Genomic DNA, 13,365 nt, shown 5'->3' with positions numbered 1-13,365 from the left:
GAGCTGGTGGTGCCCTACGGTGGAGGCTGGTGGGCTGCCCAAGAGAGAGGCTGGGATGTATGACTGGGCTGGCCTGTGTAGTACATGAGGAGTAGCAGCAGGGCAATTCAAGCTTCACATTTCAGGTGGGTAGCACTGCAGTCCTGCAACCCTCTCAGGCTGTGCTGGGGCTGCCTTATAAACCTTGTTTCAAGGATGTGTCATTCAGCTGGAGCTTGGAATCGGAGCTGTCAGTCCAGATAGGGGCTTTTTATAGACACTGTTGTTCATCGGTGACTTGGGTGCTGTGTGTACATCTCATCACTGCCCTGCATGCCCCCTCTGGGAAGTAAAGGAGGGCGTCACACCTCTTGTCCGAAGCTGCCAGCAAGGACCCAATTGTACAGGTGCCTGATATCAGGCTGTCACCTGCCTGAAAACTTTGACTGTAATTTGAATACTGTGGAGAGCAGGCAGCAGGCTAAATGGGCCCTTTTCCACCTCTAGTTTTTGTGGTGAGTAACTCACTGCACACACAGGCCACTCATTTGGTTTGGATTTGAATTGCTGACCAAAAACCAAGTAAGCCATTCCCACTGCCCCTTTGCCTGGTCGGAAGTGCGACTGCTTTTCCCTAAGGCTGGAGTCCAGAGGTTGAGCTGTGGTGGAATTCGGGGTGCAAATATCTTGGCTCCTGTTTTCCCAGCTGCCCTGACTAAACAAGGCTTTGTGCTGGTTCATGCAAAGTTTGTCAGGTGCCTCTATCATTTATTTGAAATTCAAATCAATAGCTGTGACTAGCAGCCAAGGTGTTGGAGTGAGGGCTGCCAAGGGACAGGAACCAATGTGGTGCAATGGACAGGAGGGCGGGGGCGGGGAACACAGTTCCTGCTGTTAGATCAACCACCTGACTCTCCTCCCTCAGCCTTGCTGACAAGTATCTGGGTCACACACAGGCAGCCGTTTGAAGCACATTGACACAGACCCATGCACTCTTGCTGCTCATAGGGCAGTGCTGCCACCTGGGGGTGAAAGTCATCTGCTGCATCTATTCTGTTGTCTCAGAGTTGAGCCTGCAGGTGCTGTGAATCAGTGGAAGAGGATATAGAAGAGATATGGTCTAATTTCCCCCCACCCCTGCCATTCCTGAGGTCCCCACAGTGTTTCCAGGGGTGCAGGAATTAGAGATGTGACCTGAAGGGCGTCCTGTCCTCCTGGCCAGAGGCTGAGGGGTCCCATGCAGAGGGTCAGTAGTGCAAATTTTCAGACTTTGCCCCGTGTGTTTTGGGCTTGGTGGCTGGCTGACTATGGGCACAAACCGGCCCTGCTGCCCACTTCCCAGGATAGTCCCAGCTGATGGCAGTAGCGGCCTGAGGGCTGTGTTTGGTCTTTGCTGGCTGTAAAATGGAAACGGAGGTCTTTCCCTTCCCACCATGGTGTGGCCTTTTATTATTACTAAATTCACTTTAAATACGTGGTATTATACCCAAGGCACAGGTATGGGCTCCAGTGACATGTTGCTGGCATTAAGCTGCTGGAGTGACTCACAGAGGCCAAGGTCAGAAGGGACCATTGTGATCATCTAATCTGACGTGTAACACAGGCCACAGAACTTCCCCCAATCAATAACTTCCCAGGGGAGTGCAACCAAGGTGGGGGCCTCAGAGTGCTGGGTGTTGGGGATGGGGGTGAGAGGGCAAGGTTGCTTCGTGGTGGGAGGGGAGGCTGTGCATGTCATAGTGCTGGTAGATGGGGGGGGGGGGTCTGTGGAGCTTGCTGACCACTCTCTTTGTGTCCCTAGACTCCACCTGCCCCACAAAGGTGTCCTCCCTTTCCTCCAGGGCAGCCAGCCCAGCCGTTGGGGATCCAGGAGGATAAAGCACAGGCCAGCAGTTTATAAGTATGTGGCATTTTTATTAGCTTGCCCAAGCCGTGTAGTTTCGGCAGCTGCAGCAGCATTGCTGATCAAGAGCTCTCTTCCCTCCCATCCATGTCTCACCTAACATTACCCTCTTGTGTCTGCACTAAACACGGCTGCTGAGGGCCAGGCTGCCTGCCCACCTTGTGTGTCACTAACCTTGGCCCAGAGGGCAGTGCTCTGCTGGACTTTAATCTGCTAACGTGGCAGCCTTGCCCTGCTTATTTTGCTACCGTGAAGCTTATGACCTTACAGTGTCACTGTCCATGAGCATTTCTGCTGGCTGCAGAGATGGGGGACAGTGGAGCAGCTGGTGGCTCTCCCCTCCCTCCAACAGTTCCAGATTTATGACTCTATAGTGCCTAGAACCATGACAACTCGCGCTCTATAAAGACCTAAGACTGGTAGATGATCTAAATCAGTGGTTCTCAGCCCAAGGTACGCAGAGATCTTCCAGGGGGTACATGAACTCATCTAGATATTTGCCTAATTTTACAGCCGGCTACATAAAAAGCACTAGCAAAGTCAGTACAAACTAAAATTTCATACAAACAATGGCTTGTTTATACTGCTCTATATACTATACACTGAAATGTAAGTGCAATATTCATATTCCAATTGATTTTGTTTATAATTATATGGTAAAAATGAGACAGTAAGCAATATTTCAGTACTAGTGGGCTGTGACACTTTTGTATTTTTGTGTCTGATTTTGAAAGCAAGTAGTTTTTAAGTGAGGTGAAACTTGGGGGTACACAAGACAAATCAAACTCCTGAAAGGGGCACAGTAGTCTGGAAAAGTTGTGAGCTACTGATCTAAACAAGAGTTTAGATGGGGGGAGGGATAGCTCAGTGGTTTGAGCGTTGGCCTGCTAAACCCAGGGTTGAGAGTTCAATCCTTGAGGAGGCCACTTAGGGATCTGGGGCAAAAAATTGGTCCTGCTAGTGAAGGCAGGGGGCTGGACTCAATGACCTTTCAAGGTCCCTTCCAGTTATAGGAGATAAGTATATCTCCAATTATTACCTTTATATTACCTATTACCTAAGAGTGTCCAAGGGGTTGCGGGAGGGCATTTGGGTCAGATCAGGGCATGAAGCCAAGCTTCAGGAGAGTCTGAGCATGCCAGGTATGGTGGGGTATGGATGGGAACCCCTTTGGTCAGGCCATGTCTGGCGTTAGACAAGTTGTGCCCCAGGAGTGAGACCTCAGACCATCTCTCTTCATTGAAGTGGGACAGGACCTAGAGAGGTGAGTCCTGAGGGCAGATTCCATTAGGTGAGCTGAGGGGGTGTTCCCAGGTTTTGGTCCCAAATTCTCTTTAATTGTTCTTTGTTGTATGGTAACACTCAGAGGCTCCCATTGTCCCCGCTGTGCTGGGTGCTGCACAGACACACTGGAGCGTGTAGTGTCTGCTCTGAAGATCTTTGTTTCCTTGTTTTCACTTAATAGGGTTCCCAGACAGCAAATGTGAAAAATCGGGTTGGGGTGGGGGGTAATAGGAGCCTATATAAGAAAAAGATCCAAAAATTGGGACTGTCCCTATAAAATCGGGACATCTGGTCACCCTATCGCTTAATGTGCTTGTGCCATTCTCTCTGCACAATAACCCTAGTGTTTCCTGCTCTTCCCTCAGTGCCTTGTGTGGTGGGTGGCAGGTCAGTGGTGAGCAGTGCCTTCCAGGCCAAGTCCCTTTGTAATCCCCAGTCCTGTGTCCCTCCTTTGTTAAAAACAAGGAGGAGTCTGGTGGCACCTTAAAGACTAACAGATTTATTTGGGCATAAGCTTTCGTGGATAAAAAAGCCTCACTTCTTCAGATGCATAGAGTGGAAATTACAGATGCAGGCATTACATTTTCACTCCATGCATCTGAAGAAGTAAGGTGGTTTTTTAACCTACGAAAGCTTATGCCCTAATAAATCTGTTCGTCTTTAAGGTGCCACCGGACTCCTTGTTGTTTTTTGTGGATTCAGACTAACCCGGCTACCCCCTGATACTTGACACCTCCTTTGTTAGACACCAAAGGCTTAATCAAGCAGAGATGTGAGCAGTTCACTGCTCAGTCTGGGACTCCTTGGAAGACTTTTGGGTGGAGGCAGTGTGGCTGAGACCCTACATCTTTGTGTGGCATGCCTGGGGGACAAATGTGCGAGCCCCAAATCTCTGTGAGGCGGAATGAAGAGGTTTGGAAGGAAATGAAGTGCTGCAGGTTGAACGCCAGGGGGCGCGGGTGCTCCTCTGTGCTGTGTTCTTAGAGGAGTTTGAGATGGAGGAAAGCTTGCCAGGGCTCAGTGCAGTAACTGCAACAGCAGTTTTCTGGTGCTTTGTCCAGCCAGGCTCTACCATTCCCAATGATGAGACTCCCACCAGGAGATAATTCCTCAGCCTCGTCGGTCTTGCTATTGGGACCTTTCTCCAGAGCTCAGCTTGTTGTCCCATTAGTAGGCTTGGCAAATTTGATTTTTTTTTTTAAATCATTTTGATGGACGACACTGATGTTTATTTTTTAAGTATTTCCCCCCAATTTTTATTGATTCCCACTTCTGAAGTTGTGGGAAATTATGGAGGGTCAGACAATGTGTGGGGGGTGTCAGCTAGCAATTATGTAATGATAGTAGATCAGATTTAGAACGTTAAAGCTGTATTACCATTCAAACACACACTGTCCACAGCATATGTCCAAATCTTCACCTTAAATCAAACTCCAAGTTCTCACACAGCATTTTTCTTACTTTGCCTCTCTACACTTCAATTATTATCAGTGGAAATATTTTTGGTCAGTTTGTGTGTATACAGTGAAATCAACATTTACCAACAAAAATCTTAAGCCTTCCAAACCAACCCATTGTCGCTTCATCTCATGCTCCAAGTTTCTTCTAAGTCATCTCCCTCTTTTGAAATTTACCCCTCCAAACATTTGGAGACTTTTCTGACACACATGCAACTTAGCCCAGTTAGGCAGATTATTTAGCTTTTTAAAATCACTCCTCTGAGAGGAAGCTCAGCAGAGTCTGCACACATGGGTTATTTAGCTCTGGCCTGGAGTGGAATGAGTGAGATCAATAGCATTTACCCATTAGCTCTGGCCCCAGTTCCCTTGACGCTCAGGCCTGCCCCCTCAGAGGCAAATACATAGCCAAAGGAAGCCATTAGCCAGCTAACTGGCTTCTATGCTGGCAGCAATTCTTGGGTCCCATTATTGTGTATGTTAACCCTTTACTGCCCATTCTTGCAACATCCACCCAACCGTTGTGAGACACTGACGCCTGGTGTTCAGATTGCTCTCTTATGCTGGTGCTCCCAGAGTGCTTTCCCCAGCAGTACTGGAAGCGAGTGAGCAAAGGCAGCAGTCTGGGGTTGGGGACACTAGCAAAGTCATCTTACTGTGGGCTGTGTCAACAAGCAATAGTAGAAACCTGGCCAGTGGCCAAGGGTCTTTTTCCATGTTGCATGAAGCCCTGGACTGCTAGCTCCTATCAGCGTGTCCGGCTATGTAAAGGACAGGAGAGACTATTATGCCATTCTACAAATTAATGTTACCTCCTCGCCTGGAATTTTGGTCGCCTTGTCTCCAAAAGGACAGCACAGAAAAAGAAACCGGCCAGAGAGACCGTCCATGAAAAAGATTAGTGGCCTGGAGAGACTTTCACATGAAGAGAGACTGAGAATGATAAATTTAGAGAGGAGGAAAATAAGAGGGGACATGATAGAGGTACATAGAATAATGAATGGTCTGGAGGAGGGAAATCGCTCTTACTTACCCTTTCTCATAATACAAAATCCAGTGGACATTTTGTGAAAGGCAGAAAATTTAAAACTGCTAAAAGGAATTACTATTTACATAATGCATGATTAACCTGTGGAACTCACTACCACAAATTATATGTGACACCAAAGATTAAAAACAGGATTAGACGCTTACATGAATAATAATGTCCCCAGTTAAATTAGCTAGGATGGAAACTCCTCCTGGGCATGGGTGAAAGCATACTGTGCTTGGGCTTATGGTTACAGCACTGGACTGGGACCCAGAAAGTCTGGGTTTCGTTTCCTGGGTCTGCCATGGACTTCCTGTGTGACTTCAGGCAAGTCGCTTTGGGCCTGATTTTTCAGAAGTGCCATTGATTCCTAGCCCTCCAAGTCCCCTCTCTCCTCTTCATGACAGACTCTGCTAGCTGGCTGGGCACCTGCAGGAACTGCTGCTTGCTCTGTGGTTACAGGTGCATTTCCCAGAATGGAGCCCAAGCTCAGTTGCTTGGAAAACTTGACTCAGGGCTATGTGGTGGTGGCTCCGGGGGAACAGCCCTTTGGAGGATCATTGCTGAGAGCTGTGGTTTCTGCTTGAATGCATCAGACTGAAACTGGTGACAGCAATAGAAGGCGACAGAGCCCTTTAGTTTCCCCATCCAAACTGCACATGGGTGTTAGTTTCTCACGTATGTGGGCTTTAGAAAGAGATTTGCATTGTTGATTCTGTGCAAGAGTTTCTCTTTCCTTTCGAGCCGCACTGGAGGGGACACCAGCCTATTTGGGAAGAGAGAAGAGTTCAGCCTCTATGGCCCACTCAGTTCCCAGGCTCTGTGCTGTGATTGCCATTTATGCACTGGGAACTGGATGAAACCCTCCATTTATTCCACACTGGCCTCTAAACAGTCTTCTGACAGACAGGACTTTGGAGGACTGGATGGGTCCATGGAGGGGCCTTTGGCTGCTTTGCCTTTTGGAAGCACCTTGGAAGTGGAGCTTTGCTTGTTCTTAACTCAGGATTATGAAGGGCTTTTCAGGGGGTGGCCAGAATCCACGTGGAGCTGAGCACCTGCTCGTGGGGCGGTAGTATTTTCACTTGCATGTCCACCTCCTGCAGGGCCAAAACAGGAAGTCTGCATGTGACATAGTTGAGAAACAGGAATTGATGGAGCCTCTGTTCTCTCCTAGGGCTGTCAGAGCCGCTGGGCCCAGAGATGCAAAGTGTGTCAGTAGGACACAAGTGCCTCTGGCTGATCTCTGCAGGGTGAACGTCACTGCCTACGATGGGGGCCTAGAAAGATCTGTGCTGCTGCACCCAACCACCCTGACCTGGCATCTCGCTGACACTTGAAAGCAATGGAGGCCAAATACATCTCAATTTTTATGTCTTAAAAAAAATAAATTGGGAAAAATAATCCCCCAGTCCCACTATGTAAATCTGGATGATGATGATGATGGGCAGCTCAGGAACCACCTTCTGGGTAGCCCAGCTACAATTTGTGCCTCCTTCCTTTCAGCACCACACCCATGCTTGTTACAGCTAGCACCCCAACCACTCTGGGAGCGCGGAGGCACACCGGCGTGCCCAAGAAATCCACACCCCCTCCAGATCCTGAGATCAGGCAGCCCCTTTGCAGGCCCTTTAGGCTCCTTTGGAACATCATGCAGAGCTAAGGGCAGTTGTTCTTCATAGCTAGAAGAGACAAGTACTTGGGGCAGGAAATGGCCCAGAGCCTGGAATGGAGCTGGCAGGAGACGGGGTGCTGTAGGGGCTGGAGAGGCATAGTGTCTGCTCTCTGCTAGGCCCCTCCCTGCAGGAGCTCTCTGCAGCTGCTTTTTGGCATCAGGGGGAGATATAAGTGATTGTGTTTATGCAGGGAATAGGAGTAGGACAGATTCCTCCCCTGTATGCGAGCTGGGCTTTACTGGAGAGTGAGCTGAGCATGGGCTTCAACAAGTTAATGTTTCCTGCTGCCCCTCCTTGGCATCTGCAGAACTCTGGTTCCCTTCCTGGCCAGCAAAACAAAAACAGGGCCAAAACCAACTGCGTTTGCTGCAAAAGCAGCAGCTCTGTACTGCAAGGTTCAAGAATTGCTAATGTCTTGTCCTACCGGCATCTCCTGCTGCTGCTTTGCTACAACTGTTTGTTCCCTCTGCAGTGACAAAGATCTTGTCAGGATATATAGCTGCATGTAACGGTAGTTGCTGCTCAGCCTTTGGGCCCCGGCTCTCCTCTGGTTAATGGTTTCCTGTGAGCTGCTTTCTAGATACCCATCAGCAGCAGGCAGCTGGCCCTGTGTTTGACTGTGCTGCTCTGGCAGAAAGAACCTTGACATTTGGTTATTATGAATTTACTATAGTCTCTCACCAGCCCCCAAAGTGTGCTGGGTGCTGTTCAAACAAACGCAGAGTTCTCCCAGGCTAATTTTAGAGGTGACATGGTGAGGTGAGGGGAACAAACTGTCAAAGGAGACAAGGAGAGAAAAGACAAGGTCCATCAGAGTAAGGTCATGCAGTGACTCAGTACAGCTGTGTGCATTTCTAGAGGCTCTAATTACCAGTGGTTTTGTCTTAAATAACAATAACCACTGACTCACTTACTACTTATGAATATCGTAGGAAGAGTGAGTCTTCAGTGCCACTCTGCTCTGCAAAATGACTGCAGCAATGGCCCCTTCATAGCCTGCGGAGCTGTTCCTCGTGTGTCTGTCACAGCTTTGCCGTCTGGTCAGATAGGAATTGGGAGGGGGCCCTGTGGGTAGAGGGCAACATGAAAAAACTTGGGGGGGGGGGGGGGTACAAAATGTCAGCAGCAGATAACACCCTCCAGTGCCTGCATTCTCTACAGTCGCACCCCCAGACTACTTTCTGGGTGTCGCGGGTGGACGTATTCAACACTTGGGCAAAGCACCATAACACTTCTACAGGTCACAAGAGAGAATCCTGAGGGACTGACAGGCCCAAGTGAACTCGGATTGATGCAGGGCTGTAATCCTCTAGGTCACTGGTTCCTATCTGGACCCTGATCAAGGGGACTGGCAGGCTAAGGGGGCCTGGTGAATAGGATTCAGGGAGGCTTTCACCTCTAGGTCACTGGTTCCAGTCCAGCATATGTCAGTAGGGACCAAAGGCTGTTCCCATCTGATACTTGTTCTTTAGCTGCTGTGTGAAATGATTTGATGGACCTCAATACAGACGCTAGTGGGCTGGTATCCACAGCACACGTACCACCTCTAGCCTGGATGCTAGTCTCCCTCCTTATTGGTAGACCCAGCAGGGAGGCCAAGAACTGAATGAGCCATGGAGACTTCTTGCCCCAAAGGGGGATCTCTCAGGTGGAGAGAAGGGATGCTGTACTTGATCTGTGGAAAAACAGTTGCCTCAGTCTCCAGGGTTGTCAATTCGGCACCTTTTCAGGAGCGCTAAATTTACTATTTTTTAAAATTATTAAATGCTAAGTGAGCAGGAAACCCCCACTCCCTGCCACATCACCACCCCAGCCCTCACCTCTCTATCTCACTGCTTGGGCTCAAGAAGAAACTCTTGTCACATGTACAAATGCAGTTGCAGAAGTGGGTAGTTTGTGAAAGGAACCAACAGGGCATGTGCCCCTCACTGCCTCCCTGCAGGGAGGCCAGACAGGGACTGTCCAACAGGAAGTTCCCTGCTCTTGGCCAGCCTCCAGCCCAGGGTGGTGCCTGGGGCAGGTGAAGGGTTAGGTTGGGATTACTCCATGAAATCACATCTGAATGCAACAGCAACGTCATTGCACACAGAGAAGGCAGCACGTCACTGTGTGCCCGAGTCGCATCCCTCCCAATGAATGGAGTGTCCCTGTAAGTGGGAGCCATGTCACTAAATCTGTTTATCTAGAGAAGCTGTTGTTAAAGGGAAGGAAATGAGTTGGAAGGGTGACGTTTGCTGGAGTGACTGGCTCCAGGCATGTCCGTGCCCTGGCTGAATGGCAGGGACACATGGGAGGGAGAGCTGAGGGGCGACGGGGGAAATGAGGACAGTTATCTGAGTTGGTATTGGGCTGCCTGCAACCTTTTGCTGTGTCCGTGTTTGTTTGGAATATACAGAAGCCTGCCATTGGGTCAGGAATAGACTCTAATGACAGTGGATGGGGTGAGGGTACCTTGAACACAGGGTGAAGTCCTGTCCCAGGCAGATTGTCCCCATCTCGGACACAGAGCAGCTGAGAGCTCATTCTTTTATGCTTGAGTTTGTCAGACCAATAAAGTATCATTGCACTCAGGTGTGTGTGCTGGGGGCCACTGGGGGTCTGAGAGTTGAGAGACAGTGAGAGTCTCTTCTCCCCCCCCACCACCTCCGGGAGAGCCTGCCTTCAGGGCTGCTCAAAGAGGAAGTACATTCAGTTATTTTAACAAGCGCTGTCACAGTGTGCAGCGTGGGGAGGAGGCGGAGGGATAAACAGAGCCCTCGCTCTCCAAACTAGGACTTAATCTGTGCAGGGCTGGCTCTGCTCCTCCACTGCCACGGGCTCTTCACTTGCAGGAACTCGGCTCCTCTGCATCGGATCAGGTCACACGGGCTTTTCCCACCCTTTCCCCTTCCTCCTCTCCCCTAGGGTCGTGTCTCCCGTTTGGGTGGTGTTGGGGGGGTGGGGGGGGGTGGAGGAAGTGAGGGCTTTGGGGAAGGGGGTGAATCTCTGGCTCAGTGGGTATAGGCTGAGTGGGTACCTCACCCCACCACACTGGTTAAAAGGCAGGGAGGACAGGCCCTGGGCAGGGGGAGAGAACCAATCCCAGGGTGAACTCTGAGCCCTCCAGCCTACTCCTTGCTGAGCCGTTTCTCTGGGCAGTGGAGCAGGTCAGAGCTGCTGTGTTGCGCTACCAGTTTCCTGAATGTTGACACGGAGGGTCTTGGAGCCAAGGCCCCCGGTGCATGCAACTGTAGTCACAATGCCACCCTGCTGCGCACAAGTGTGAATTGACTTCGGGGAGGAAGGAAGGGGTGTCTTAGGGGACACGAGTCTCCAGCTGCATGACCTGCCTGTCGGTTTGTTATTGCCTGTGTGCCATCAGCACACCCAGCATGCTAATGGAGCTCAGGAAATAACAGTCATTCTGTGCAGCCAGGGACTCTTGTTTGCAGGAAAAGTCCCTGACCCAGATCTGCCCTGAAGAGCCGATAATCTCACCGGGAATTCATCCTCTATTAGTTTGGGAGGGTGGGACAAAGACTCCTGGGCTCTCGGAAGCTCCCTTCTCTCTGGCTGTAGCATGGGCTGTCTCCATGGCATGTCACAGGGAGGCCCATGGCTTTTGTGTGGGTCTCTGTGTTTTCAGCTGCCCATGAGCCTGCAGCTGAGTGACTAGGCTCTGCTGCCTTTCCTGCATGCTTTCAGCTAGCCTTTCCAGCTTCTCCAGTGGGAAGCACTTACACTTGTTTATCCACGGCCTTGTCCAGCTATAATGGTATGGGCAAAGCTATGCTGCTTTGAGTCCTTTATCTTGGTTTCATTGCAGCCATACTAGGCAGCTATCATGGCAGTACAAACAGCCCTTCAGATGGACCCCTGCCAGGAATTTATCCCTCTTGCTCCTGTGTGGCTGGGGGAAAACACTGGAACCCAGGCAGGGAGCTGTGAATCAGACGGCTGGGCTGTTGGACAAACTTTTTGTAAACAGTGTGTCACTTGGTTTGAGTCTGTTGAAACCCCAGCACATGAGCCCCAGAGCTGTATATGCTGTAAGATGGGATGACACTGGAGTCTGCGACAGAACATCAGCTCAAGACCAGTTTAGTTTCCTTACGCCGGGCATCTTGGGCCTCGCAGTGCACCCAAGCTGCCGGGGGAGACTGTCTAACTCCTACCATGCTTTACTTTGCTCTTATGCATGGAATTCTGCAGAGGGCGCTTGGATAGATAAGAAACACTAATGTCCTTCCCTCCCTGAGTCTCTAGTAACCCCTAAGACAGTGGTTTTCAACCTTTTTTTCATTTGTGGACCCCCTAAAAAATTTCAGCTGCAGATGCAGACTCCTTTGGAAATCTTAGACATAGTCTGCGGACCCCCAGAGGTTCACGGACCACAGGTTGAAAACCACTGCCCTAAGATGATTAAAACAGAAACCAAATGGTCTTCTCCCCCCACTCGTGCTACCTGCTCAGTTTTTGTACTTCATTCTGCTTGGACAATGGAACTGGATCAGTCGTTTTTGCTTTCTGGATCTCCCGCACTAGCTCAAGGCTGCAGTGTTGGTGTTGCAAACACAACAGGGGATTGTTTAGATCCATACAAAACATTTTTATCTTTGGCCTTTGTATAAAAAAAAATGGAGGGGTGTGTGTGTGTGTGTGTGTGCGCACACGCACACACCCCTCCAATATTGTACAGGAACTTTTCCATTGGTCTTAGGGTTGGCAAACCCTTAATATAAAACTTAAATGTAGAGCCTAAGTCAGTTTGATGGGATCCCTTTAAGCAGGCTGAGAACTGACTTTGGGCTGCAGGCAGAGCAGTGAAAAGAGTGTAGCTGATGAGGAAAGGACTGCACTGAGAGGCTGAGGCAGCCTGTACTGTATCATCTGGGGTTGGTGTATAGCTGTGGGAACTGAGAAATGTTCTGCTCTTTGGTGCCAGTCTGAGGCTTGCATTGCACATGGGCCACTTAAGAAGAGGGGAGCTAGGACATTTTATTTGGTAACTCTTTATAGGAGCATGTGCTGAATTAATATTAGGTATATCTCCATATATTAATTATCGCATAGAGGTGGAAGGGACCCTGAAAGGTCATTGAGTCCAGCCCCCTGCCTTCACTAGCAGGACCAAGTACTGATTTTGCCCCAGATCCCTAAGTGGCCCCCTCAAGGATTGAACTGACAACCCTGGGTTTAGCAGGCCAATGCTTAAACCACTGAGCTATCCCTCCCCCTGAAGTTGGTCAGGATGGCTAGGTATGGTTTAGGAGTGCAGTGGGGAAGACGACCTGTGGAGTCTCAGGGGCACTACCATGCAGAATGACGGGGCAAGAAGTGGTCAGTAAAATTCCCAGCTGGTTTCTGACTCTCCCTCTCCCACTGTCCTACAGACAGAACCCTGAAAGAGTTCAGTTCCTGTGCAGGGTAGTGGAGAGAGTTGTCACCCTTTGCTTCGTCCAGACATTTTGCCTGTAGTGGTGGATGGAGAGAAATCACAAAATCAGCAGTAACCCGTCCCTATTGCACTTGCTCCCTGTAAAGAACCTCAAAGCTCCTGTATTCCCTTCCTTAAAACTAACTTCTGCCGTGACGTCTACAAAACACTCAGTGATGGCTAGGCTGTCAGTGTGCTGTGACCGCTGTTTATTACTCCAACTGTTGTCGTCTCGCTGTTGCCTTCAGCTCCGCACATCAGTTTGGGGTCTCCACTTTTTGTTTTTTTGTCTTTTGTCTTATACTCACCAGAAAAATGTGAATGACTTTGTGTTCACTGGTTTTTTTAAAAAGTGTGTGTTTTTTACATGGAGTCAGGCCTCTCAGTGTAAAACGCAGTGAGGACAAGTCACGGGTGGTTTTATTTTGATGTAGATCGCGGAGGTAAACCCAATACCATCCCACGCACACCTGAAGTTTACTTCACTGGCTATATCCAGGTGAAAGCTACCCAAGTCTTGTTTCCACTGGGATTTGACATCGAAAAAGCTGTCTCGATGTAAAATGCATCTCTTTTACCCGTGAAGACATGGCTAGAGAGTCATGGGGGAGTGTAGGGTT

The 13,365-nt window shown here is 49.6% G+C and overlaps 1 protein-coding gene across 6 annotated transcripts in view; it reads left to right on the top strand.

The window, feature by feature from the left end:
• The window catches only part of DGKZ (diacylglycerol kinase zeta), a 96,818-nt gene that overhangs the window by 31,311 nt on the left and 52,142 nt on the right, over positions 1–13,365 (top strand). For 3 of the 6 annotated variants that reach the window (XM_039533567.1, XM_039533570.1, XM_039533568.1), the window contains exon 2: positions 1,781–1,879. The exons of the other annotated variants lie outside the window; for them this stretch is intronic. In XM_039533567.1, coding sequence (XP_039389501.1) covers positions 1,781–1,879 — 99 coding nt within the window. The remainder of the gene's footprint in view (positions 1–1,780; positions 1,880–13,365) is intronic. 6 annotated transcript variants of the gene reach the window in all.

Source organism: Mauremys reevesii, linkage group 4 (genome assembly GCF_016161935.1).
Source record: "Mauremys reevesii isolate NIE-2019 linkage group 4, ASM1616193v1, whole genome shotgun sequence".
NCBI classification, from domain to species: Eukaryota; Metazoa; Chordata; order Testudines; family Geoemydidae; genus Mauremys; species Mauremys reevesii.
The sequence above is the reverse complement of the archived record's forward strand: the minus strand, read 5'-3'. Positions and strand labels throughout refer to the sequence as shown.